The 17361-nt window shown below is 50.4% G+C and overlaps 1 protein-coding gene across 1 annotated transcript; it reads left to right on the top strand.

Moving 5' to 3' along the window:
* The first annotated feature begins 795 nt into the window (after positions 1-795).
* NDUFAB1 (NADH:ubiquinone oxidoreductase subunit AB1) lies at positions 796-10411 on the top strand. Its single transcript, XM_081090109.1, has 5 exons — positions 796-994; positions 6850-6972; positions 7983-8070; positions 9379-9478; positions 10258-10411. The coding sequence occupies exons 1-4, from the start codon at positions 833-835 to the stop codon at positions 9468-9470; spliced, it is 465 nt and encodes a 154-aa protein (XP_080946235.1). The 5' UTR covers positions 796-832; the 3' UTR covers positions 9471-9478; positions 10258-10411.
* Positions 10412-17361: the final 6950 nt, after the last annotated feature.

Consider the following 17361-nt stretch of genomic DNA (forward strand, 5'->3'; position numbering starts at 1 on the left):
AGAGAGGAAGAGAGAGAAAGAGAGAGAGAGAGAGAGAGAGAGAGAGAGAGAGAGAGAGAGAGAGAGAGAAACATCCATCAGTTGCCTCCCACAGGTGCCCTGACCGGGGATCCAACCCCAAACCCTGGTATGTGCCCTGATGGGAATCAACCCACCATTTTCTCGTGTATGGGACCACACTCCATCCAACTGAGCCACCCTGGCCAAGGCTATTTTACTTAAATTTAATAAAAATAAAAGAAACATGTAAAATTGAAAGCATTGTTAGATTGTTCATCCAGGCAGGATCCACAGTTCGGAGTTTTATGTTTGGATTTCAGTATCTTTGAAATCCCTGCTAAGAAATGTGAGCAAATTAGCATAAACTTCCTCCATGAACCCACTTTTATGAACTATATTATTTATCCATTGTTTAACATGTATATGATTTTTATTGTAATTCCCACACTTATTAGTCTTACATATTTAAATCGACTCATTTTCACATTCTTATTTTATACTGTTTTGAGATATTAAATAGTTTTAATTTCTATGGAAGAATCGCGGCTTCAAAACTTTTAAATAAATGTGTTTCGGAACTTCCAGAGAGCAGGTGGAAGTAAGTTCCTTCCTGTGTCAATGATTGTGCTCAGGGACCCTGGTTGTAGTCCTGGCCCTGCCTCGGGCTGGAATGTCTGGGCCGGCGCCCCAGGTTGCAGTGCCGCCAGGGGCCGCCAGGGGCCGCCACCGCCGGGTGGGGCTCTGCAGCGCCGCTCTGTGCGTCGCCCGCGCCCAACCGGAGGGGGAACTAGACCCACGGGCGCAGCGCAGTGCACGCTGGGTCGGCGTAGCCATGGCGGCTCGTGTCCTTTCCTCCTGTGTCCGCCGCCTGCCCGCGGCCTTGGCGTCGCTGCCCCGGCTTCCCACGCTGGCCGCCGCCCGGCCGCTCAGCACCACGCTGCGCCCCGCGGAGACCCAGTCGAGGCCCAGGGCTCCGGGCTCGGCGCTCGCGCAGGTGACTCGCGGTGACTTTGCCGGGCTCGGCAGGGGTCAGGGACCGGGCCTGGGGCGGGGGTGGGGTTGGGGCCCGGGCGGCGGGGCCGCGCTGGCCTAGCGGGGCCGGGCATCTGGCTGGCTCCCTGCTCCCAGCGCCCCTGGCGGACGGTGCTCGGGTGACCCTGCGGGAGGCCGTGCGACCTCGTGGCAGCCCTGGGTTCGAATGTCGCCGCCCTTAGGAGGACGTGGGACGGGGGTCCTCGCCGCCGCTGCCTGTGGAGCGGCCTGAGCGTAGGGAGGACCGCCCGGCGGAGCTGCGGGCGGCGCTGGCGGCAGCTTCTCGGGGGAGGGGGGGTCTAAGGCGCGGGAGCGGAGGGGAGCCACGATGCCCGACAGCCGCCCAGGGCCGTTCTCCCCGATGGTCCCTCTGGAAACAAGGGTGGGGAGCAGGGAGCATCTAGCGTTTATGTGATGGCACCTCTAGGGTGAGATCCCTCGCGCCCTCCACCCCCAGGTCTGACTCCCCTTTGGGAGGAGGCCCTGCACGGGTTTTTGCTCGAGCTCCCCGGTGCCTGAAGCGCACAAGGTTCAAAACCATTGTCTGACGGTGGATAGACTCCCAAGGTCAGGCTGGAAGCCCCGTGTCGAGCTTCCGGACCTCGCCGTAACGGTGCTTCCAACCTTGACCAAGATGTCAGGATAACACCTAAGGCTGCCCGGGGCCAAATCAGTCCGAATTCATAGGCTTGGGCGCCTGAGGCAAGGGATTATTCTGTGCAGCCAGGGTTGAGATTTACTGACACTAGCAGATTGTTCACAGGACATTGTCCCGTTGCCTGAACTGGGAGTTAAATTAAGGGGTGAGAGCGGAATGTGGAGGGGCTGAGTGTGTTCCTGAGCTGACTTCAGTCTGCCCAGAGCAAAGCGATTGCCCCTGTCCTTAGAGCGCTGACACTCGCGTGATGGTGCGTGTAGGTCGCCTACATATGGATTCTGGGAAAGGGCTGAGAAGCAAAAAGGGGGGGAGAGAGAAATATCAGTGTGAGAGGGACACATTGATTGGTTGCCTCCCACATGCACCCCAACCAGGACCAGGGATCAAACCTGCAACCCATGTTTGTGCCCTTGACCAGGATCAAATCCTTGACCCTCCGAGGCGCAGGCTGGCGCTCTAACCACTGAGCGCGGCGGCCGGGCCTTTAAGATGTTGGGTTACCTGTGCTTGGTTTACATGTACGCAGAGGAACTGTTTTGTTTATATGTACAAGTGGTTTTGACTACGTGCTCCCATTCAAGCACCTTATTCTTTGTGGGTTGAGGTGGAGAGTAAGGAATGGTTCATGTTCATGCAAAGGTGCTGAGGGACAGCTGTGTGCCTGCAGGCCTATGCCAGCCGGTCAGGGATGTGAGATGGCTCCTAAGAAAGACATCAGTTCAGGTCCTCACTGGATACTTGGCAGCCCTGTGTAACCTGCCAGCTCCTCCCTCTCCCCATCGCCCCAGGCTGTTCTCTTTTCCCAGCGGACAGTCTGCCTGCCTCGCCCAAACCTTACATGTTGGTGAACTCCGGCGCGCTCACCGCACGCTCTCCCTGGACGGTCTCTTGGTTTCTGTTATGACCAGTCACCCAAGTCCCCACCTCCATTGTGTTCATCCCATCTGGGCGGCTGCTCCTTCCACCCTTGCCCTGCTGTTGGTTTTCCTCCTCAAAATTCATCCACTGCTGATCTCAGAGCAACCAGCTACTCACAATATCCTTTTTCCCTAAAAAAAAAAAAAAAAGGCGCTAAAGCCGCGTTCCCAGGTGTAAAAAGGTAAGACTAGAAGTAGAAGGTCGGAGAACAAGGGTGGTAGTCTAAAATGGAGCCCACAAGTCCGACATTTGACCCCGGCAGGCTCTGGATCCACACTCGCAGCCAGAGCACAGAGCATTTCCAGGGACTTCTGTGGGCTACGGTACCCACACGAAGACAAAGCCTGGTGCAGGGACAGCCTGACCGTTCCTAGTACCAGAGCCACATGACATGGGTGACAGTGATGGGCTCAGGACTGTGGTCTGGCCGCATTTTCACCCCCAGTGAGACAAACCTATTCTGTCTCGCTCGAGGCTCTGCGGCCCTGGCCCCTGCCTCACACCAGAGCCTGCGCTGGTCTGCCCCCTTCCCCTAGGTCGCCGGCAATTTGAACCAGTTCCTCTCACAGGCACACTACGCTTTCATGCCTCCTTTCCTTGGCCTGCCCTTCCCTCCTTGAATAATCTCCTGTCCTTGTAACTCCAAGTCCCTTCCCTTCCTCTCAGTGAATGACAACTTTGGTTACTGAAGCAGCCTATCAGCACCTTTGCTATGGCTCTTGTCTCTTTGTTTTTAATGTTTTTTAGTGATTTTTAGAGAGGGAGAGAGAATCATTGATGTGAGAGAGAAACACTCGGTGCCTCCCACATGAACCCCGACCTGGGGTGGAACCCACACCTGAGCATGTGCCCTGACCGGGCATCGAACCAGCAACTTTTTGGTGCACAGGATGACACTCAGCCAACTGAGCCACACCGGCCAGAGCTCGTCTCATTTTTATTACAGCTGAGATGACCTGTGTGGATGCTTCTCTGAAAATCGAGGTCATGTCTTTATCCTGGTCATTCCAGCCCATAGCACGGTGCACACACAGCACACAAGGTAGAGCTTGCAGGCGGCTGAGTCATGTAAATAAAGGGAAAGCGTTGCCACATGTGAGGACGGGTGTGTGTACAGTGCAGACGCCAGGACGACTAAACCCCAGTGAGCATGGTCTCCAAGGCAGGATGCAGGGCATGTGGGGCTGAGGAAGAGCCTATTGCACCCTTAAGGCTGCCCCAGGATGCCTGTGCAGGGAGAGGCCTCAGCTGAGGTGGAAGACAGCAGGCATGTTGTGAAGGCGCCGTAGGGCCCTGAGGAGTGTGGATGTTCTCTGTCTAGGTCAGGGAGTGAACATTAAACAAGGTTTGTTGCAGGGATGAGTGAGACCCCCCCCAGCCAGCCATGTGGGGTGACCAAGTGAGTAAATAACAGTGGACTGTGGAAGAGTGGAGACTGGCCTGGTCTGTGAGCAGGCATTTTGCAGACAGAGGGTGAGGAGTTCGTTTCCAAACTGGGCTCTGGGATGTGTGCTGCCGGCCGGAATTGTGCGGGCAGTTGGCAGATGGCCTTCAAAGCCGCCTCCTTCGGCTCCTTTGGAGTTTCCCTCAGAGCTGGGCCCCAGTGGAGAGAAGATGGGTTCTGATGGGAACTAACCAGGCTCGATAATTTCTACTGTTCCAGAGGGTAGTCCCTCATTCCTGCAAACAGTGCCTTCTCTGATGGCTGTGGGAGAAAGTTTCTGTTAAATAGAATTGTTAAGAGTACATCTTGAGGAAGAACAGTTAACATCAGAAACAGCACGTGTCTCTTTTGTTTTAAACAGTGGAGACCCAGCAAGCAGGAGCAGTAAGCCCTCCAGGAGGTGGGTGATAGTACTGTGTATCTCCTGGTGTGTGAGAACTAAAAGAATTGATGTGAGGGAGGGAAGTGCTGTGGCAGCACTATAGTCTGACCTGATCAGAAATAACCGAAGGGGAGGCATGGGAGGAAGCAGGAGCGGTGCGGTAGGGCTACTACCCAGAGCCTCACACTGGCAGGGCAGCGGCATCACCCGGTCCTGTGGGCGCCCTGCAGAGCACACTCCCTGTGTGCGTGCCCGGCATCATCCCACTGATGCCTCCCAACAGTCCTGTGAGCTTGGCATGTTGTTTATCCCATCTTACAGGTAAGGAAACTAAGGCATAGAAAGATTAGTAATGCCCGGCCAGTGTGCCTCAGTGGTTGAACATCAACCCATGAACCAAGAGGTCACTGGTTCGATTCCCGGTCAGGGCACATGCCTGGAGTTGCAGGCTGAATCCCCAGTAGGAGGCATACAAGAAGCAGCTAATGTTGTTTCTCTCTCATCGATGTTTTCATCTCTCTCTCCTTTTTCTCTCTAAAAAAAACAATAAAAACATTTAAAAAAAAAAAAAAAAGGTTAGTAAGAGCGAGCTAGTGCAGTCTCATTCCAGGGCCTGAGCTCTTGCCCACCTGCCTCTGCTGAGCCCACTTGACATTGGCACGAGGCCGCTTTAGCTTCATTTAATCACATAGTGCCCTGCTGTCAGGACAGTGCTGACCCCTAGTGGGCCACATGGGGAGCTGTGTACAGACACCCCTTTCTCTGTCCCTTAACTCAGCAGTAATCCCACCTCCCACCACGCCTGGATCTGCACGGACAGAGCCTCCACTAGTCCTTCCTCAAGGTCTTGTCTGTCATTACCTCTGTTCGCTCATTCCTCCTCCCTTTCTTTACTCCTTTCTGCCGCGGAAACCTCTTCTCGTCGTTAAGGCCTGGTGACATTCCCACATCAGACACCTCCTTAACCCGTGCTGTCATTGGAAAGGGAGGGAGGCTGGATTCAGACAAAAAGAGCAGGGCTCTGACAGCACCCGGAAGTACTCTAGGATCCTTATAAAACGGCTCACCGATGAGACCTCATTCTAGTGCCTCGGTTCTTCTCTTTGATTGACTGATAAGTGCTCATACAGAGTGTGTGCTGGTTTGGTTCACTTGGTGGTGTTTTTTATCACAATTTTTCATGGGCCTTTGTCTCAGGCACCTGAGCCCCAACAAGCAAAACCTATTTCCTATGGGAAACGCCCTAAGAACTCCAAACCATAGTATGGAGATCAGTTTTAGAAGGTGAACAAACCAGTTCAGATTCGGGACTTCCATAGCCAGCAGAACTACCCGCCTGTTTTGTTTTGCTCTGCACTGTGCCTGCCACAGCCTCACACCCGCCGACGGGGGAGCTGGCGCTCTTCGCACACGCAGGAGCCCCGTCCGGACCTAGCACCCCGGTGACCACGAACAGGTGGCCGGCAGAGAGATGGAGGCGGTCCTCCGCCCGTCAGCAATCACAAAGGCTCGTGGCGGGGCTGCAGGGGAACAGACCGGACTGAGGACGGGCAGGCTCTTCCTCTCCGTCAGCTTGGGAGCCAGGCCGCCGGTCAGCGTGGCAGCTCCTCTCCCTGCGGGTTATTGTGACGGGTGTGCCCATTAGAGGTGCGGGGGCTCACTGGCAGCGGCTGCTGTAGATGCACGAGAAGACGGGCTCTTCTGCAGACCTTGGACGATTTCAGTCTCACTGACCAGGACCAATGTCCAAAGCCAGTCCTGGCTCAGAGGGGAAGGTAGGCCTGCTGCTGCTGCTGACCGCCTAGGGCAGTGGTTGGCAAACTGTGGCTCACGAGCCACATGTGGCTCTTTGGCCCCTTGAGTGTGGCTCTTCCACAAAATACCATGTGCGGGTGCACACGTACAGTGCAATTGGAACTTCGTGGCCCATGCGCAGAAGTCGGTACTTTGTGGAAGAGCCACACCCAAGGGGCCAAAGGGCCGCATGTGGCTTGCGAGCCGCAGTTTGCCGACCACTGGCCCAGGGCATCAGAGTACCCAGCAGGGACCCAGTGCGGCCTGGGGGCCACACTTAGAATCAGAGGGTGGGTTCTCTAGAGCCCTAAGTGCTTTGTGGAAGATACCCAGTACAGGCCAGTGCATTTTCTGGGAGGCATTTTATTTTGTAATCTACTTTTATTGATTTCAGGGAGGAAGGGAGGGGGAGAGAGAGAGGAACATCAATTGTGAGAGAATCATTCATCGGCTGCCTCCTGCATGCCCCACATTGGGGACTGAGTCTGCAACCCAGGCCTGTTCAATCAGGAATTGAACCGTGACCTCCTGGTTCCTAAGTCACCGTTCAACCATTGAGCCACGCCAGCGGGGCACTTGAGGCATTTTAGGTTCAATGTTTCCTTCCTGCCCTTGCCCTAGGTGCCAGGCAGAGTCACACAGCTGTGCCGCCAGTATAGTGACGCGCCCCCGCTGACGTTAGAGGGGATCAAGGACCGCGTTCTTTATGTCTTGAAACTCTATGACAAGATTGACCCAGAAAAGGTAATGCGTGTGGTTTACATGTTCTTTTCTTTACATGCGTACTTAATCACGTGATACAAAATGCAGGCGTCCAGACGGACATGCAGTAAAAAGTCTCCCTGCTCAGTCCCGTTCACCTCTGGGAGGCAGCAGTGATTCCCAAAGATACTGAGCGTGTGTGCAGGGCAGTAACACACGCACATGTATGTTGTATGTGCTGCATGGTCTGTATCTCCCACCCTTTTAAAAGAACATAGTGGTAAGTGTACTGTAAACACGGTTATGCACCTTTCTGAACCTTTGGAGTTTTTCATAGCAACACGAAATTTCCTCTTTAATGATTGAATCTGTTGTGTGAGGATAGTGTGGTTTTGGAGGGTTTTTTTGTTTTTTGAGGTACAGCTGACACATAACATATTAGTTTCAGTTGTTTCAGAATATATTCATATATATTATGAATTAATCACCACAATAAGTCTAGTTAACGTTCATATCACGCAGTTGCAGAAAGTTTTTTCTTGTGACGAGGACTTTTAAGACCTAGTCTCTTAACTTTCAAATGTGCAGGACAGTACTACTCCCTTGGGTCACCACGCTGTACATGACCCCAGGCCAGCGGTTGGATGTGGGTGTTGAAGAACTCCTTCCGATGATCTGGAGGTCTGAAAAAGGGCAGGTGGTGACACACACCATCTTAGAAGGTCACTTCTAAGGTGTAGTGTCTTAGTTGTTCATCAGGCAGCAAGAAAAACCAAATCTCGAATGTCGTGCAGAGCAATGAACAAAGATCTTAATATGTAAAGTGAAATTCATCATTAGCTTTTTATATATTGTTAACCAATTTAAAACAGGTTGAGAAAGTTGACATGTAAAGCACACCAAGTGTATGTCGGTACACGTTAGAGGTATGTTAGTTATGGTTCCTCCCTGTTAAAAATAACCTGTGTCATGATTAGCACTGTACCACTCAGGTATCTAGTGAAGCATAAGCTCTCAGACTGAATTTTGTGTTTGGTGTCCCCTTCTTGCAGCTCTCAGTAAATTCCCATTTCATGAAAGACCTGGGCTTAGACAGTTTGGACCAAGTGGAGATTATCATGGCCATGGAGGACGAATTCGGTAACGCTCACTGGCTGAATCGTGGGTCTCCATATTGTGACGTGTGTGTATGATTTTAGAGGGAGAGAAACATCAATTTGATGTTCCACTTATTTATTCATTTATTGTTTGATTCTAGTATGCGCCCTGACGGGATGTAACCCTAAACCTTGATGTAGCGGAATGACACTTTTTTTAAAAGTTTTGTTTGTTTTTTAGATTTTTACTGACTTTTTAGAGAGGGAGAGGAAGAGAGAGAAACAGTGATGAGAATCATTGATTGACTGCCTCCTTCACGCCCCCTACTGGGGATCGAGCCCGCACCCTGGGCATGTACCCTTGACCAGAATTGAACCTGGGACCCTTGAGTCCACAGGCCAACACTCTATCCACTGAGCCAAACGGGCAGGGCTCGGGATGATACTCTTAACCACTGAGCACCCGACCAGAGCCCATAGAGTGATTCTTGATTTGGGTGGGTTAAAGTGAAAGAATGTGAGGAGTCTGAATTGGGATTTGAATCGATACATAAGTAGAAACAGTAGGCCCCCCTTCACACGCACGCCTGTGCCATGGTTTCCTGCGATGTCGCCTGTGCATGCTCCGGGTTATTCTGGTTTGGGACAGTTAGTTGTGCAATGAGACCATTCAAGGTTCCACAACTAATTTGGGGGATGAACTGCCTGAATAGAAGCCACGGGACTTGTGAGCCTCCCACAGAGCAGAGCTCAGTGGGCTCCTCAGATTCTGCCAACGAGAGGCATGGTGTCTGTTGAGGGAGGGTGGGATGGAATTTCTTAGGGGGTAATGACATATTCTAAAATTGGATAATGGTGATGGTTACACAGCCTTGTGACGATGCTAAAAACCGTTGAATTTTACACTTTTCAATGGGTGACTTTTCTATTATGTGAATTATATCTTTTTAAAAAGAACCAACCATTTTACCCAATACAGTATACACACTGTCTAGACATAACTGGGTCACAACTTGAATGGACTCAGGGTTGCTGGCAACTTGATATACTTGAGGGTGTTATGGAGGTATTGGTGCTTTCATGTGTAAGGATTTGCTTTTGGCCCAGCAGCCATGGCTCAGTGATTGAATGTCAGCCTGTGAACCAGGAAGTCACGGTTCAATTCCCTGTGGGGGCACATGCCCGGGTTGCAGGCTTGATCCCCAGTGGGGGGCATGCGAGGAGGCAGCCAATCAATGATTCTCATCATTGGTGTTTCTCTCTCTCCCTCTCTGAAATCAATAAAAATATATTAAATAAATAAAGGATTTGCTCTTTCTACTCTCATGCATGTTGTACATTTTACTTTTAGGGTTTGAAATTCCTGATATAGATGCAGAGAAATTGATGTGTCCACAAGAAATTGTAGATTACATTGCAGATAAGAAGGATGTATATGAATAAAGTATCAGGTAAATAACTTTACATAGAATGATGTTCTCCAATAGGATTAATCTCTGTGGGGTTCTTCAATAAAGTAAGACTCAGGAAGAAAAGGAGAATGGAAATGCCGGACAGGTTTTACTGGTTATAAAATGCAGGCCCTGTGGTTATCTGCCACTCCAAGGCACCAGCCTTACTGATCTAATCTTTATCCTCGAGGGGGGTTGAGAGCACTTAATTCCTGGACAGACCCCCTAGGGCAGTAAGCCCTCCTAGCACAGTCTCGTAGAAAATACTACACAAATTAACCAAGAAGCAGAGACCACTACCTCCCACGGCAGCCTAGGCCGGGCCTAGCTGTCCAGAAGTTGGGATGGCCTTAGCTGTTGGCTGTTAAGAGACCTCATGGGAAGAAGACAGGCTCTGGAGTCACACCCCTGTTTGTTGTCAGTTCTGTCACACTCTGAAGTCTGGTGGTTGTATGCAGGCTATCTAGCCTGTGTGAGCCTCCAGTTTCCCATATGTCCAATGGGGATAAAGGTAGGACCTACCTGGGATTTTGTGAAGGTAAAATTCAGTGGTGTATGCCAATCATTTAATACAAAGCTTGATGGTAAAGAAGCCGGTCAATAAATAAATGTAGCTGTTATCTGGGCTCTAGGATAATCAAGTGGTGAGACTTGTTAAATAAAGCCTAGCATTGGTGCCTGTAACTTCAGGTACTCTGGATGTAACACCTCAAAGATCTTTGTGTAAAGTCGGTAACAATACACCAAGAGAAATACTGCACTTACTGTGTCTTTTCCAGACCCCTTTTCTTCACCAAGAAGATAGAGGCGAGTGTCTGGCCGAGAAAACCAGTTTTGGCATCATTGCTGACATCAACAGAGCAATTCTGTTTAAACTTGTATTTAAATTGTCTAAGTTTTTGTGCCCTTTGAAAATAAATCTATAAAACAATATTTTTGTCAGTCTTTAGTTTTTCAGTGATGTCTATAAAGTACATTTTTGTATTGACTATGCTTAATAGGGTTTTTTTGTTTTTGTTGTTGTTAATCCTCACCCAAGGATATTTTCCCATTGATTTTTTGAGAGAGTGGGAGAGGGAGAGACAGAAAAACATCAATGTGAGAGAGACATCGATTGGGTGCCTCCTGCATGTGCCCCAACCAGGGCCAGGGATCGAGCCTGCAACCGAGATATGTGCCCTTGACCGGAATCAAACCCTTCGGTCCACAGGCCAACACTCTATCCTCTGAGCCAAACTGGCCAGGACTGTGCTTAATAGTTTTAAAGATCTGTCTGCTGACGTTGTATTCATGCAGCTCAAAAATGCATGACTTTTCGAGCAGTGTACTTAGAGTGAAACAGGCTTACCTGGGACGTCCTAATTTTAACACCTGGGGCAATTTGTTCTGAGTATTCTAACCCCCGTGGCAGCTGCACATTTTGACAAAAGTCTGTGGTTGCTTCTCCCTAAGAGATGAGGCCTGTGGTATTGCCACCTCAGTCATGGCTCTGCTGCACAGAGGGGCCAGTTCGCATCATTCAGTAACTGTTCTACGTCCCACAGGAGCCAGAACAGGAAGGAAAATTCACTGAATCACAGATAATTCCTTGGCAATCAGGGTCTGAGTGTTCAAATAATAGCAAAGGCCCTTTGCTCTAAGCACTGGAATGTTGTGTGCCACCCTCAGTAGGCAGCCCCTGGCCACATGTGGCTTTCCAGTGTGGGTGGCCCTGGCCCTGTGGCTCGGTTGGTGGGAACGTTGTCCGGTATAGCAAAAGGTGGCAGGTTTGATTCCCAGACAGGGTGCATACCCAGATTGTGGGTCCAATCCCAGATTGGGGTCCGTACTGAAGGCAACCAATCGATGTTTCTCTTTCCCTCCCTCTAAAGTCAATTTTTAATAAGCGTGCGAGCAGAGAACCAAGATGGCAGCATAAAGGCTTGCACGCACTGCCTTCCACAACCACATCAAAATTACAACTAAAATACAGAACCATCATTCAGAACCGCCTGAAAGCTGGCTGAGTGGAAGTCCTACAACTAGGAGTGAAGACAGCACACCGAGGCCGATGTGCAGCTCCTCAGTAGTGGAATCTGTGACCTGTCCTTTGAACCTGCGATGGCCTGTGGACAATGGCACGTGGTGGAAATGCACAAGTTTTATCACCAGGCATAGGAATGAAGCATTGAGGCTGTCCTAGACCTGCCAGCTGATCACGAATTTATGAACAAACGTAGGGAAGATCATAGAAGCCTGGCCTAGAGCAACAGATCCACCATCTGACTCATACATACCCAAGTAATATGTTTTATTTTTAAATTTATTTTTCAATCCTCACTCGAGGACTTTTTCCATTGATTTTTTAGAGTGAGAGGGAGAGACACATCGATTGGTTCCCACCAGGGCCAGGAGCCTGCAACTGAGGTACTTGCCCTTGACTGGAATAAAATCCGGGACCCTTCAGTCCACAGGCCCGAGCCGAACCGGCCAGGGCTGTTCATTGGATTAAGTCAGAGTTTTGGGTGATCTATCATGAAGCAATGTCTAATTGATATACCCTACAAAAAAAAGTGTGAGCGTGAAGAGATGGGACGGTGTGCATAGTTCTAATGGCCCCGAGCACCTGTACGCCTGCCTTAGTGCCCTCTGTGAGAGTGGCTGTGAGGCCCATTTCCAGCCCGACTTGCAGTGCAAGGGCACTCACTCAAACATCACATGCCCCCCACGTGCAGCACTGCCCCTGGGCTGAGCCCGCACAGGTGAGTCCTGTGTGCCTCCACTCCTGGGAGCTCACCATCCGGGAGGGGGACAGTTAGCATCCATGTGACATGTCACATTCAGATCACCAACAGTGCAAGCACTGCACGGTCCACGAGCAGGAAGAAACATTGCTAGAACTGTTGAACCTGAATCTGATCATGAGGAAACATCCAGAAGGTAGGGCTCTAAAATAGCCCTACCTGGTTTGGCTCAGTGGAGAGTGTGTTGGCCTGTGGACTGAAGGGTCCCAGGTTCAATTCCAGTCAAGGGCACATGCCCAGGCTGCAGGCTCAATCCCCAGTAGGGGGCATGCAGGAGGCAGCTGATTAATGATTCTTTCTCATCACTGATGTTTCTCTCCCCTTCTTCCTTTCTCTCTGAAATCAATAAAAATATATTATAAAATAAAATCAATGTCATGGGGGAGGATAGATAACTATAATAAAAGGAGACGAGACATCAACCTCAGGGGAGTGCGGGGCTGGGTGCCGGGGATGAGACAGCCCGTTAGGAACACAGTGCTACTGTGGTCAGACTAACCTCTTCTCAGGAGGTTCGCACTGAGTACTTAGAGGTGTAGCATCAGGGCTGCAGTGAGCTTCCAAATGCGCCAGAAAAAAAAAATAGCAAAAGGGTAACCAGTGACTGGGTGACGGCTATAAGCATGTGTAAGTTAGGCGTGTATGTGCGTGTGCACTATGCTATTCTTTCAACTTGTTTGAAAGTTGTCCATATAAGGGAGGAAATTCAACATGATACATGCAATGGAAAGTACACACGCCATACAACTGGATACACCAGCGATGAGACTGGTTACATAGGAAGTTATGCAATCATGTGGAAAGATTGTTAAGTGCAGACAGATTTGAACCAGCATGACCCCATTTCTGGAAAGCACACTGAAATGTTAATGATTATGACATGGTAGGCACAGAGCTTATTTTGTTCAGTATTTTGTAAATTATAAATACCATGTATTGTGTAATAAATGACACATAAAAGTCATATTTTGCCCTGGGCAGTGTGGCTTAATTAGTTGAGTGTCGTCCCATGCACTGAAAGGTTGCTAGTTAATTCCTGGTCAGGGCACTTGCCCAGGTTGTGGGCTTAATCCCCAGTAGAGGGAATGCAGGAGGCAGCCGATCGATTTTTCTCTCATCAACATTTATGTCCCTCTCACTTCCTCTCTCTCAAAATCAATAAAAACATAAAACTTACAAACCAGGAGTGCCCGGCCGGCATGGCACAGTGGTTGAGCATCTATCTATGAACCAGGAGGTCAAGGTTCGATTCCTGGTCAGGGCACATGCCAGGATTGTAGGTTAGATATCCATGCAGGAGGCAGCCTATCAATGATTCTCTCATCATTGATGTTTCTCTCTCTCTCCCCCTCTCCCTTCCTCTCTGAAACCAATAAAACTATATTTAAAAAACAACAACACCCAGGAGTTATATAACATGGGGTGGACAGCAGGAAGGGTTGTACCAGGAGTTATATAACATGGGGTGGACAGCAGGAAGGGTTGTACCAAGAGTTACAACATGGGGTGGACAGTAGGAAGAGTTGTACCAGGAGTTATATAACATGGGGTGGACAGCAGGAAGGGTTGTACCAAGAGTTACAACATGGGGTGGACAGTAGGAAGAGTTGTACCAGGAGTTATATAACATGGGGTGGACAGCAGGAAGGGTTGTACCAAGAGTTACAACATGGGGTGGACAGCAGGAAGGGTTGTACCAAGAGTTACAACATGGGGTGGACAGTAGGAAGGGTTGTACCAGGAGTTATATAACATGGGGTGGGCAGCAGGAAGGGTTGTACCAAGAGCTACAACATGGGGTGGACAATAGGAAGGGTTGTACCAGGAGTTATATAACATGGGGTGGATAGCAGGAAGGATTGTACCAAGAGTTACAACATAGGGTGGACAGCAGGATGGGTTGTACCAGGAGTTATATAACATGGGGTGGACAGCAGGAAGGGTTGTACCAAGAGCTACAACATGGGGTGGACAGCAGGAAGGGTTGTACCAGGAGTTATATAACATGGGGTGGACAGCAGGAAGGGTTGTACCAGGAGTTATATAACATGGGGTGGACAGCAGGAAGGGTTGTACCAAGAGCTACAACATGGGGTGGACAGCAGGAAGAGTTGTACCAGGAGTTATATAACATGGGGTGGGCAGCAGGAAGGGTTGTACCAAGAGCTACAACATGGGGTGGACAGCAGGAAGGGTTGTACCAGGAGTTATATAACATGGGGTGGACAGCAGGAAGGGTTGTACCAGGAGTTATATAACATGGGGTGGACAGCAGGAAGGGTTGTACCAGGAGTTATATAACATGGGGTGGACAGCAGGAAGGGTTGTACCAGGAGTTATATAACATGGGGTGGACAGCAGGAAGGGTTGTACCAAGAGCTACAACATGGGGTGGACAGCAGGAAGAGTTGTACCAGGAGTTATATAACATGGGGTGGGCAGCAGGAAGGGTTGTACCAAGAGCTACAACTTGGGGTGGACAGCAGGAAGGGTTGTACCAGGAGTTATATAACATGGGGTGGACAGCAGGAAGGGTTGTACCAGGAGTTATATAACATGGGGTGGATAGCAGGAAGGATTGTACCAAGAGTTACAACATGGGGTGGGCAGCAGGAAGGGTTGTACCAGGAGTTATATAACATGGGGCGGGCAGCAGGAAGGGTTGTACCAGGAGCTATATAACATGGGGTAGACAGCAAGAAGGGTTGTACCAGGAGTTATATAACATGGGGCGGGCAGCAGGAAGGGTTGTACCAGGAGTTATATAACATGGGGCGGGCAGCAGGAAGGGTTGTACCAGGAGCTATATAACATGGGGTAGATAGCAAGAAGGGTTGTACCAGGAGTTATATAACATGGGGTGGGCAGCAGGAAGGGTTGTACCAGGAGTTATATAACATGGGGCGGGCAGCAGGAAGGGTTGTACCAGGAGCTATATAACATGGGGTAGATAGCAAGAAGGGTTGTACCAGGAGTTATATAACATGGGCCGGGCAGCAGGAAGGGTTGTACCAGGAGTTATATAACATGGGGTAGATAGCAAGAATGGTTGTACCAGGAGTTATATAACATGGGGTAGATAGCAAGAAGGGTTGTACCAGGAGTTATATAACATGGGGTGGACAGCAGGAAGGGTTGTACCAGGAGTTATATAACATGGGGTGGACAGCAGGAAGGGTTGTACCAAGAGCTACAACATGGGGTGGACAGCAGGAAGGGTTGTACCAGGAGTTATATAACATGGGGTGGACAGCAGGAAGGGTTGTACCAAGAGCTACAACATGGGGTGGACAGCAGGAAGGGTTGTACCAGGAGTTATATAACATGGGGTGGACAGCAGGAAGGGTTGTACCAGGAGTTATATAACATGGGGTGGACAGCAGGAAGGGTTGTACCAAGAGCTACAACATGGGGTGGACAGCAGGAAGAGTTGTACCAGGAGTTATATAACATGGGGTGGGCAGCAGGAAGGGTTGTACCAAGAGCTACAACATGTGGTGGACAGCAGGAAGGGTTGTACCAGGAGTTATATAACATGGGGTGGACAGCAGGAAGGGTTGTACCAGGAGTTATATAACATGGGGTGGACAGCAGGAAGGGTTGTACCAGGAGTTATATAACATGGGGTGGATAGCAGGAAGGATTGTACCAAGAGTTACAACATGGGGTGGGCAGCAGGAAGGGTTGTACCAGGAGTTATATAACATGGGGCGGGCAGCAGGAAGGGTTGTACCAGGAGCTATATAACATGGGGTAGACAGCAAGAAGGGTTGTACCAGGAGTTATATAACATGGGGCGGGCAGCAGGAAGGGTTGTACCAGGAGTTATATAACATGGGGCGGGCAGCAGGAAGGGTTGTACCAGGAGTTATATAACATGGGGCGGGCAGCAGGAAGGGTTGTACCAGGAGCTATATAACATGGGGTAGATAGCAAGAAGGGTTGTACCAGGAGTTATATAACATGGGCCGGGCAGCAGGAAGGGTTGTACCAGGAGCTATATAACATGGGGTAGATAGCAAGAAGGGTTGTACCAGGAGTTATATAACATGGGCCGGGCAGCAGGAAGGGTTGTACCAGGAGCTATATAACATGGGGTAGACAGCAAGAAGGGTTGTACCAGGAGTTATATAACATGGGGTAGATAGCAAGAAGGGTTGTACCAGGAGTTACATAACATGGGGTGGACAGCAGGAAGGGTTGTACCAGGAGTTATATAACATGGGGTGGGCAGCAGGAAGGGTTGTACCAGGAGTTACATAACATGGGGTGGACAGCAGGAAGAGTTGTATCAAGAGGGTAAGACAGGCTAGCAAGGCTTCGAACAGAACAGCCTTGATAACTCTGAAGGTCAGCCCGGCTGAGCGCAGCCACGTGGTGCAGGCCAGGGCTCCTGGGGAGAAGCACCCCCACTTGCATGTGCACCGGCTGCCCCGACCTGACGGCCTCTGGGCGCAGGAGGAAGAGGTCACTGCTACTTGCCCTAATGGCGTCTGGCTTGTGGGTCCCAGATGAGAAAGGGGTGTCAGCTGTGAAGCTGCAGGTGTGGTGTGCTATTCAGGCGACGGGTTACCTCCTCCTCCCTATCATCTGAAGGAGCCTGAAGCAACCATTCAGAACTGGGATCAAACCCGGAGGAGCCCACTGCCGAGAGCAGCCTGTGGCAGTGCCAGACCCTACGGCCCGACAGCACTGCTTCGGGGTTTGAGGTACCGAAATAACGGAGAGAGTCAGGAGGGGCCGTGGGACCAGAGTCTCTGGGAACATTTACAAAGCAGAGGGAAGGCGAGAGTGTCCAGTGGAAGTGGTGCTGGTGTCATGTTTGTTCCTGGGTCTTTGTGGCTGTGGCGGGAACTGGAGCTCCACCTCAGTGTGTCACCAGCCATGTCCTCCGAGGCCACCTGGCTGGGTGAGGTCACAGAGGCAAAGCCAGGTGTACAGACAGGGAGGTGGCATCGCCTCCAACACCTGGAGGCCGGAGCGGGAGGAGGGTTGTCCCACCAGGAGCATGGCCTGGCAGTGACTTTGACTCATACAGAAGTCCATCAAATCAAATCTCTTTATCAACTGTTTTTTGCTGGATATACTCAAATCTGGATA

The sequence above is a fragment of the Myotis nattereri genome (genome assembly GCF_964212035.1).
Source record: "Myotis nattereri genome assembly, chromosome: 4".
Classification (NCBI taxonomy): Eukaryota; Metazoa; Chordata; class Mammalia; order Chiroptera; family Vespertilionidae; genus Myotis; species Myotis nattereri.